The sequence below is a fragment of the Anopheles maculipalpis genome, chromosome 3RL (genome assembly GCF_943734695.1).
Source record: "Anopheles maculipalpis chromosome 3RL, idAnoMacuDA_375_x, whole genome shotgun sequence".
In the NCBI taxonomy this organism is placed as follows: domain Eukaryota; kingdom Metazoa; phylum Arthropoda; class Insecta; order Diptera; family Culicidae; genus Anopheles; species Anopheles maculipalpis.
The window spans coordinates 51,514,188-51,524,518 of NC_064872.1; the positions used below are offsets into that span (position 1 = coordinate 51,514,188).

The following is a 10,331-nucleotide window of genomic DNA, read 5'->3' on the forward strand; positions in this document are numbered from 1 at the left end:
TATGGATACAGCAACCGCTAACCAGCTATTTGCATACAGTTTGTCGTGGCACTACGCAGACGCACACTAATGTTACTTGCAGGGAGGGTAATTTTTTGTTTGATTTGCATCAGAGCTAACCTACAAAAGAGCTAAATCGTTCGGTTACTGAACTGAGCGAACACGGCTGCGGTCGAGGGCGCGCCCGCAAGCGCAGCAGTGTCACGAAAGCTCTAAAAAACGCACCCGCCTCCCTCAAACTGGGTACCAACTAATACGACAGGATGTGAGAGATTCAGATGGTGGACGACAGCTGGCCGGTGTGCCGGACAGATTGAGGTCATTGGCCCGGGGGATAGCGGCTGGGCAGATGGAGGAAGCGTGCGTTACACTATCAGACACAGGTGGTCGTGATGCCGGTCATGCGCGTAATCTCGGCCCTATGGGTTGGAGTTTTGAAAAAAACCGACTTGAAGCTCGTCCGGAACTGCTTCGACATCAGCCCGTACAGGACGAATCCGATGGCAGCGTTAATTAAGGCCAGCAGGTCCATCACCTCGCCGAACAGACCGTAACAGCGGCGGAAGAAACACTTTTCGAGAATGCCGCTCAGCAGCCCCAGGATGCCCTGCGGGAATTCGGTGAACAGGAACAGCAACAGCACCGCCACCAGCAGTGTGGTCGTCCGATCGGCCCGGCGATCCGTTTTCGGGTGGCTGTTTCGGGATAATAATGTAGTACAACAACGATAATAATTTATATTCAATAATTATCTGCTGTCTGTTAACCGAGTATGCCCTGGTTAAGGCAAAGAATAAGGAGGAAATGCCTTATAAATCTGTAAAAATCAAACCAACACAAGCGGTGTTGACAATACGGCACTGGACCGTAATAATCAATTATAAATAAATAAATCAATAATTATCTGCTGTCATTCGATGTAATGTATGACAGCGTAAAAATGTTCTAAAACCTATCAAAATCTTGCTCGCTTTTATTTCTTCGAAATGCAATTTGCTTCCCGCCATGCTCATTACATTTAATTAGCATTAACGTTGGCTCACCACTGGATCCAACTAACGGCAAGTGACAGTGTCAAAGTGTGGCTAAAATAAGCTTCCAGGAATGGACACTGCCCTCATTTTCTGGGAGTTTAGCATGTGTTGGATATTCCGAAATCCCCGAACACCATCATCATTGGGAAGTAAAAATAACGACATCATATCGATTCCTACGCAAAAAACCTACACCAATGAGCATGTTTTTCGCCGTAGCAATCACGTGGGAACAATTCCTTAGGTAGGTTAATGCCCGACACAAGAAAGTCTAATATAAGACAATATTATTGCACGAAGTTTTACAAAAAAGCAGTACTAGATTTTGACAAAAGTTCCTTAACCATCGCGGTAGTTATAATTTAAGAATTGATTTATCCATTCCTGTTAAAGGCTGCTGAGGAACTTTGCCTCTCAAACAAGGCATAGATTATTACTGAGTTTGTTCTGGACTTTTCTATTGTTAAGCCCTTCATCAGACTACATTCTCACAAACTTTGGCATTTTATAAAATGAATCTGCAGCGCATTAGCATTAATAAGAGCATGTTCTTTAAATCGGATGAAAGGAAACCACTTGACCGAAATCATACTAAAGCTAGCAATGGTGCAGAACATTTCAAAACTCTGACTAGCAGAAAGCGCTATAGAATTTCGGGATGGCTTCATCGTGTTATTCCCTTTCCAAGAAAATTCCATATTCGGTCAACCTAGGTTTTGAAGCTCGGTTCCCACAGCTCCCTCACCATTGCCAGCACTTTACAGCACCGTGCAGTGTATTATCAACGTTTTTCATTATTCCTAAATGAAAGGTGCTAGTTCTGCCACTGGAAAAGCATAATTTTTCATCAGTAATTTTAAGATCATAATAGGAAGATAATAATTGCCCTAACCAACAAGTGCGGTTTCCACCAACACTAGGCACCAGGATGCCTTTCATCCTGCAAACCCCCTTTTATTCTACTCTATTTTTGGGCAAAGTATTCGTATTTGTATGCGTTGCCCAACGGTTCCCGGGAGCACACTTACCGATTTCCGTTGGTGGTGGGTGGCACAACGCCACTGCTTCCGCCACCACTCTGCGGCGTTACGGAAGAAGCACCATTTTTCGAATAATTTCCACCCTGTTTCAATTTCAGGCGCCGCTTGCTCGCCTTCCACAGCACCTGTATGAGTACGCAGCTGATGACGGTGAGGATGGTGCAGGGCAGCAGCTTGATAATTACCGAATGGATCCAGAAATTATACCTGTGCGTAAAATAACGGTTACGGTAAGTCGAAAGGGTCTAGTCTCTACAAATCTACAAAATTCAACGATCGTGTCGAGCGTGGTACAGCTTACCGGTAGACGATGGTACTTTCATCCGCATCCAGATGGAACAGTATCAGCTGGGTGTCGCCTTCGAAAACGAACGTCTGCCGTATGGTGAACACAAAGTACGTCGGAAAGCACAGGATTGGCGCCAGGATGTAGCACAATGCTATGGCCTGACCGTAGTTTGATTGGGCATACACAGCAAGCGAACCATGGGGATGCCTGACATGGAAAGAGACAAGCGAAAGGCCATTTGAACAGTTTTGTTTTGATGTCAACTATCGCCCAAAGTCACATTAACGATGTTGTGTGTTGCATGTTGTGCATGTGGAAAAGTTGATGGTATTGGTGCTGTTGGTTGTTCAGCTTTATTTTGTTTCCTGTTAAACTTTTCGTAATTATAATACCGTTTTCCGTGTACAGTTATCAGTTATATAAATTTTACAATGCTTATCCGAAGTTGGACGAATCGAGTACATCGTATCGCACCCCCACAACAAGGCTTTTCTCTCCAACTACGTAACATGTTTAGTGAGTCCTTCTAGAACAGGCTGGGCTTAACAGAGATTACTAAGCTAGGAAAAACAAGACGATGTTTCTCATTAAATAGTTTCCTACGTAACTTTGTTATTCAGTTCCTTAAAGTGTACGTGACAATCTGTGTACATGTGTATTGAAAGTCGTTTTCTCATATGCATTTCTAAGAATTTGCGTTCCGACTTCAAATATGCATTATACTGCATATCGGTGCATGACTTCAGCATATTGAAAGAAAAAATTGCCAGGAAAAAATAGGACTCATATTAATGGACTACATTGAGAGATGAAATAGCACGTAACTAACTGACAGAATGTAGACATTATTTAGTCATTAAGTGTTTATGTCTGTTCAGACCTACCACACCAGTTTTAAGAATTTGAAATAAAATAAATTACAGATATGAACTCGAATCGGGTATGTTGCCTTAATCGAAGTACAAGATTTTGAAAATTTGTTTATCTATTTATTATGTTCAATTGTCTGCCAACAATGGCTTAACAAAAAAATCTTAAGTAGCTAATGGGAAGAGGAGGCAGAGAGTGCTAGGAAGGATTGTGAAGAAACGAAGGAAAAGTCACGCAGACGAACAGGAAAATGAGACAGAGATACATTGTACTCAAACAGATGGTAGGTGTTGTTGAAGGCCGATAGAGCCCTGATAAAGGAGTCGTTCGAGCCGTAGAGAGAAGTCCATCGCAAAGGCGACGTGAAGGGGCGTAAAGGAGGATAGCGGACAAGAGCTACGGGACATCTAGTTCATTTAACAGGAGCCCTGCAATGAAGCTAGCACGGATATGGAAATGTCTTTCTTCCAATACAAGATTTTAGTCGGTCAATAATCTCCGAAAGAACCAAGAATAATTGAAGGACAAAAAAAATTTTTTTTCTTTGCGTAAAATCCTTGCCAGGACTATGGATTCGATAGACGAAATAAAAATCAACGGATTGTCCTATCTCACCCGAGATAAGGTGCTTGTTTTTCGTATGGAGATAAAAATATCTCCCAAACAACGTGGGTTGTATTTTATTTATAATTTAGTTGTAAGCAAAACGGTTAGTTCAATTTTACAGAATAAAAAAGGTCATTTTCACTGTAAAAATATACGTTATAGACTATATTCTATAAAATTGGGGACATTTATTGAGCTACAGTGAGCTAGTCTCTAACAAATAATATGAAAACAAAATTTATAGTTGCAATTCCCCGTACATAGCATTACTGAATAACAGCAAACATTTTAATTAGCTGAGCAACAAAGGAGAAGCAGCCGAAACGTAAATTAACTTTACACACAACAAAGCTTTATTCTGCAACAGTTTATTTCTTCTGCAGACCGGTATGAACCATGGGCGTTAAAAAAAAAACAAAAAAAAGATGAGCATCTGTATAGGACAACTATGCCAACTACTCTGGCTGCGCCGTAAGCTGCGTGCCTCAGGTGTTTTGTTCTTACGCCAGGCTGCATCGCTGCTGTAACGAGTAGCATAATGCTGTCCTTAGCAAGACCATTAGTAGCTTCTTTACTTCAAAATGCCGTCTCTTAAGGCCCCATTTGGACTTTCATCTTGCAGATAATGCTTCCGAGTACTGTCCGGACGGTACGGGTGATTGCGATTCCAGCAAATGGGATGACATCAATTAACCCCCTTTCGCTCGGTGTGAACCGATTTCATGGTTGAAGCTTTCGTAAAGTAGGGCACCAAAAATGATTAAAACATTTTCACTTCCAAATGCTGGTGCTTCTTTCATCTTGAATGCTTCCGGATGGGTTCCTTTTTTTGTGTGTTGAGCACACCAGCAAAAGCGAATGCAAATAATGTTTAGAAAATTTGCGCAACAAAAAAAAAAATCGTCGTGAAAACTTTACGATCCTAGTTGGAAAGAACGTGAGCACATTTTCATTCATTTTGCGGTTGGCGATCAACTTGCGAACGAAGACAAATTCAATTACCATACTAATCAATCGTCTGCAACCCTTTTTCGACCGTATTTTTAAAAAGCGTCCCCAATCGAGAGGAAGAGCTTACGCTTAGCCTTTGATCTTACTACGAAAATAACCGAAAGTTGATAATTGTCGCCTACCGGAAAGTAGCTACGAAATCTTAAGAAGATGAAGCTGCACTTCCTCCACAGAACGAAGCGAAGGGATCGCAAGTGGTTTTGATGAATCTCTCAGCACTCCTGCGGTGCCGTGCTGAAGCCCCCGCTATCAACACGTGCAAGTCCCATGTGTTGCCCCTTCTTCTGTGTCATTCCGGGTCATGCTTAATGTAATGCGTAATTAATTCCGGTAATTAACTTACTTGATTGCTATGTATCTCCAAATTGCCAGCGTCACCGTCAGCAGTATTGAGATGGTGTGTAGGATTTGAGTGAAATGCATGTGAAACATTAGATAAACGGCCCAAGAGTACGGGTAGTCTCGACGGTCTGGGGAAAGAAAAATGGAAAAGTACAATCAAAATGTAAGGTTTTAAACACTTTAAGGAGCTTTTGGAGCTAAGGAACTTTTGGAGAATTAATTAGTTGAAGTGAATTTATTTTAAACATGTTTTTTTTGCTGCTGCATCTCACAACTTAATAAAAATAATTATTAACATTTAATTTTTTATTTAATTTAACCAATTTTTGTTTCAAACATGCAATCCATGATACACCATTTCCATACCCAACTGTTTTATTCTTATACGGTTGTAAGAAGAAAATATTCACTTCCAGGTTGATTTTATTCAAATTGAATGTTCATCGAAAAACCTAAATAGTATGAATTCTAAGACAAAAATTCAAATCATTAATTTGACTTTGGAACAATAAACATGTAATTATATCAACAAGAGTTCGATATATTTTGCTTTATCCACACAAAAAAAAAACTTTCCGAACCTCTATTATCTCCACTCGTTTTTGATACTTTATCTCATGTTCCCAAAAAACACGTATCCCAAGGCGCACATCAGTTTGCTTGTCAGCGTTAGCAACTGTTCTCGGAATGAACAGATTGCGGGAGCCAGCTGAATACCTGAACAAGAAACGACCTTATCAAAAAAGCCTGTATAGCATGTGCTTATTAGAGAAAATGAGACCTAAAGGCATAAGAAATCGGCCAACTGTTGCTTCCCTCAGTTCAACACGCTTCATCTTTTCAAGTTCAGATAATAATTGTAGCGAGTGCGTAGGGTGTGCCGAGACGACAAGCTCCAAAGCTCCAAGTAACTCTAAGTATCGCCTATGATTGTAGTAGCTATCTGCTCTCCGACTGTTCCATTGTGCTTTATTGCTATTTAATGCGAGCCTGTGTGAAATTCTTAAACATTCCCGGAATGAAACCATCGAAAACTTTATCTTCAAAGGTAAGCCACTTATTCTTCTAAAACATCCATTAAGAAAAGCATCAAGAAAACCTTCACTCAAAAGTAAGTGTGTTAGTAATGACATTTCTTATGTTGCCCACTGTATTGCGATGGAGTCTATCGGCTTTAATATCTGCTCTATGTACTGAGTATGAGAGGAAAAAGACGGAACGGAACAACTTCAATTATGTTTCGGAGTTTCAGCTTCACTCTTAAAAAAAGAACCCTCCCATTGCATACAGCTCCCATCTATCATTGTCATGTTTACGGTTCATTTGCATCGGTGTCGTACAAACATCGTAAATCAATACATCAATATTCGAAACAGGCGTTCAGAGACCACTGAAATCACACACCCACACACGCGAAAAAAAAACAACAACCTAGCACCTGAAAAGATACTGTAAAATTGGCAACACCGTAAAACACAATTCAATAGTCAGCTTTTTGTTTGTTTGTTGGCAGAGTCTAATTTTTGCATGCAAACATACGTACACATTTTCATTTCTGAAACACTACGCTGCGGCTGAAACGGAGTGGATTGGTGGTGGTCGACTGTCGACAAGATTCTGACAAGTGTGGGACATAAAAACACGCGACAGCAAAAGTGCGTAAAAAAGTTGTACGCAGCTATAAATATCACACTGAAGATGTGATCCTAAGGACGCTTTTGCCGGGGGTTTGCACTGTTGATACAAAGCTTGAGCGTGTGTGATATGTTAAGACGGGTCGAAATGTGTAACTGCCATGAAAAAAAAAAAACAAAAACGGACGGGCATTAAACCGAAACGAACAAAGGCGTCTATCTAGCGTACGACTCAGATTTCCGACAGTTTTTGTTTTGCGTTTTGCTGTCTAGGAATTAACATACATCCTACTTTCGTCGTTTGATGAGATTTCATCAGCATACGCACAAGTATGGCCTTCAAATATGGTTTGAGTGGCAGAAGAAGCACTCCTTCATGCAGAAAAATCTACAAAATCCACCGCAAAAAAAAATGGTTTGAGAAGCTTAAAGCACTGTTCAAAGCGATCTCCTAAGTTATGAGAATTTGCTTACAATGGTTTTTTTTAAATAAATTTTCATAAAAATAACGTAATACTCACCCGGAAGAATAAGGTACATATAGAATGCAAACGGGATGTACTCGATCATTACAAACATGTCCGTCACTGAGAGCCATTTTAGAATGCGATTGATGGGCACTTTGGTCATATCCTTTCTAGTTAGCACTATAATGTTGAGTATGTTGGCTATCGTGCCGAAGAAACATATCTGCAATGAATAATTCAAAACATGACGATAAACAACTCGTTTACACCATTCCCCGAGATGCACCTAATGTGCCTTAAAATGATTGCAAATTTAACACTTCGCAGTGCAAAAACTGAAATGTAATTTATTCCCGGTGGAAAATAGTGATGCAAACGCTTATGTGCCGTATTATTTATGATGCAATCGAAATTGAAATAAATTAGATAAAAACTGATCACCCGCACACAGCCTTCACGTAGTTGGTGGTATCGGTGGCCTCCACAGCGCAGTCCTGATGTAGTTGCGTTGATAATAATGTTTGCCAACCAAGTTTAATCTGCCATTGTGTGAATGCCTGTGCCATTATTGTTGCGTGCTCGCACCTAATTGAATAAATCGGTGCGGTGGCTGAATTATGCGCCCAACGAATGGAACTGGTTTCGGGCGCGGAATCATCGCGGGACGAATATTAAACAACAAACAGTACACGGCAACTCATGCAGTGTGGGATGTTTGTTTGTGCAGGACTGGCCGCAAGACGGTGTATGATTGAGTGCCCGTTGTTGTATGTGTCTGGTGACACGGGGAACGTGTTTGCCTTCTGGATAAACGAGTGACATAAGATTTTACATTTACGACAAAGCGTTTCTAAGAAAACACGTGTTTCCATTCCCTGCGGATGAAAGTAAACTTTGTCCGACAGGACTTTTTTTTACAGTGGAAAGACTTATGTTACAGCTTTTACCGCTGATCATGCCCCGCAGGCTTGCACAGATAGGATGGCGCATTTGCTCATAAACATGTATGAAAAATGTCGCCATGCCCCGACGACCTGTACAGCGTGTTATTGTTAGGCAGTGTATGTTACATTTGAACCCTGACAACATGTAAAAAGTTTAGAATGTAGTAGGAGCGAAGCTAGAATAACACTTGATGCGTTATTGAGAAGTACAACACACACACACACACACACACACACACACACACACACACACACACACACACACACACACACACACACACAAAAGAGAGTTCCAGTATTTGCTTTCGTGTGAAGTTTACATATTTATGTTTGCAAAAGTAACGCTTCGCTCCGTTCATATGTTTGCCAGCAGATGCCTCGTCCTCGATGGAATTCCGGGTTGGCAGGGAAGTAATCATACATGAGGCTGACGTTAAACTGACTGGAGGATAATACATCAAGTCCATTTGGCACAGATACAAGTTCAGCGTCATTGCAAAAACCTAGAACACGAGCCGGGGAATAATTTCCCATCGCACAAAGCGAAGGTCTGGTCTGCTATTATACAAAACTCCTTCCGGTAATGTTGACCTCTATATATGCATGCATGATTGCTGCTGTGGTGCTCGACTGCAGCGCTTTTCTAGCAGAAGATTCCAACTTCAATCCACTTGAAACTTCAAATTCGTTTAATGGGCGATGTGGGAATCGTAGTATTTGTTTCGTTCCCAAAAATATGAAACAGAGTTGTGCTATTGTCAGTGAGGACTCACACACACACACACACACACACACACACACACACACACACACACACACACACACACACACACACACACACACACACACACACACACACACACACACACACACACACACACACACACACACACACACACACACACACACACACACACACACACACACACACACACACACACACACACACACACAAATAAGCAATCGTTTATAGTTCAATATTTAATAAGACGTTATAGCACCCACCACCAAACATACGGCATCGTTAGCAGTACTATTGCTGTATGATTGTGTGCCAGTCGGTCAGAAGTCGCAAGTCGTGGTCACATAATAGCTTAGTTCGACACTCGCATTGCGTAAGTTTCTGATGTTCCCGTTTCCCTTTCCCGTACATCATACGGGAATAATAATAAGCGACTTACCACAAGTGAGATGTAGCCATGCAGCAATTTGTACTCGAGCAGAATTTCCCGAACGGCTCCCTTACAGTAATCGCTACAGTTGGTCGCCTCCACCTCGTCCGCCTCGCTCTGATCCGGCAAGGTGCGGTTCAGGAAGTTGAGCGATTGGAACACCCGGCGCAGGAAGTCGTTCACGTGCTCCTCCGTGATGTTGTGCTCGGTAATGTTTTGGTACTCGAACGCGTGCAGGTAGTAGCTCGCTCCGGTTTCGTCCATGTTGAATCGCGTCGCAAGGATGTACAGTAGCCGTTGTTTGAACTCAGCGGCGTTCAGCACGATGGCCCTGGCGGAATCGTTGCTGTAGATGTAGTGCAACCATTCTAAGACACGCTCCTCCACACATTGGTGCTCCATCCTGTCGGGATCAATCAACGCCGCCAGGCGGCGTTAGATCGTACCAACCATTCCCGAGTCCTGAATCCATTTTCTGTAACGAAAGCCCCATACCGTGCGCACCGTGGTTTCGGTTGTGACGCGATTCGACCGAAAATTGGACGAATGGTACAATCCGTACAATGCCACGATAGTAAAACGGGATAATAATGAAACAGACTGTTAGTAAAACCATCACTCCGGGGTTGCGGAGGAACTCCGAGTTCGTCCTCCTGACTACGGTTCCCACCGGAATGTAAGTTCGGTTTGTTGAGTGGAATAGAAAGTGTGCTCTTTACACCGGAGCGAGATATCCATTTTGAAATGGGTCGTGCTTGTGTTTGTGGCTTATTTGCGGACACCCGATTACCAGGGAGCGGTGTACCGTTGTTGCTGGCGGGATGCCAGTCGCCGAAAGATCCTCGCCCCGGATGTAATCGTATTGACATGCCTTCTCGTATTTACAGCTAATCCGCTCGTAGAATGCAAATTTACAAACACT

At 42.2% G+C, this 10,331-nt stretch overlaps 1 protein-coding gene across 1 annotated transcript; it reads right to left on the reverse strand.

The window, feature by feature from the left end:
* Window positions 1-348: 348 nt before the first annotated feature.
* LOC126562178 (G-protein coupled receptor dmsr-1) lies at window positions 349-9,896 on the reverse strand. The gene is made up of 6 exons (XM_050218613.1): window positions 9,419-9,896; window positions 7,348-7,516; window positions 5,194-5,320; window positions 2,376-2,570; window positions 2,063-2,281; window positions 349-695 (listed from the first exon to the last, which is right to left on the reverse strand). The coding sequence occupies exons 1-6, from the start codon at window positions 9,809-9,811 to the stop codon at window positions 374-376; spliced, it is 1,425 nt and encodes a 474-aa protein (XP_050074570.1). The 5' UTR covers window positions 9,812-9,896; the 3' UTR covers window positions 349-373.
* Between the last annotated feature and the right edge of the window lie 435 nt (window positions 9,897-10,331).

Coding starts and splice junctions, on each gene's coding strand:
- LOC126562178 (XM_050218613.1), bottom strand. CDS start 9,811: ATGGAGCACCAATGTGTGGAGGAGCGTGTCTTAGAATGGTTGCACTAC. Junction 2,282..2,375: donor GAAAGTACCATCGTCTACCG/GTAAGCTGTACC, acceptor TTTTACGCACAG/GTATAATTTCTGGATCCATT. Junction 696..2,062: donor CCCACCACCAACGGAAATCG/GTAAGTGTGCTC, acceptor ATCCCGAAACAG/CCACCCGAAAACGGATCGCC.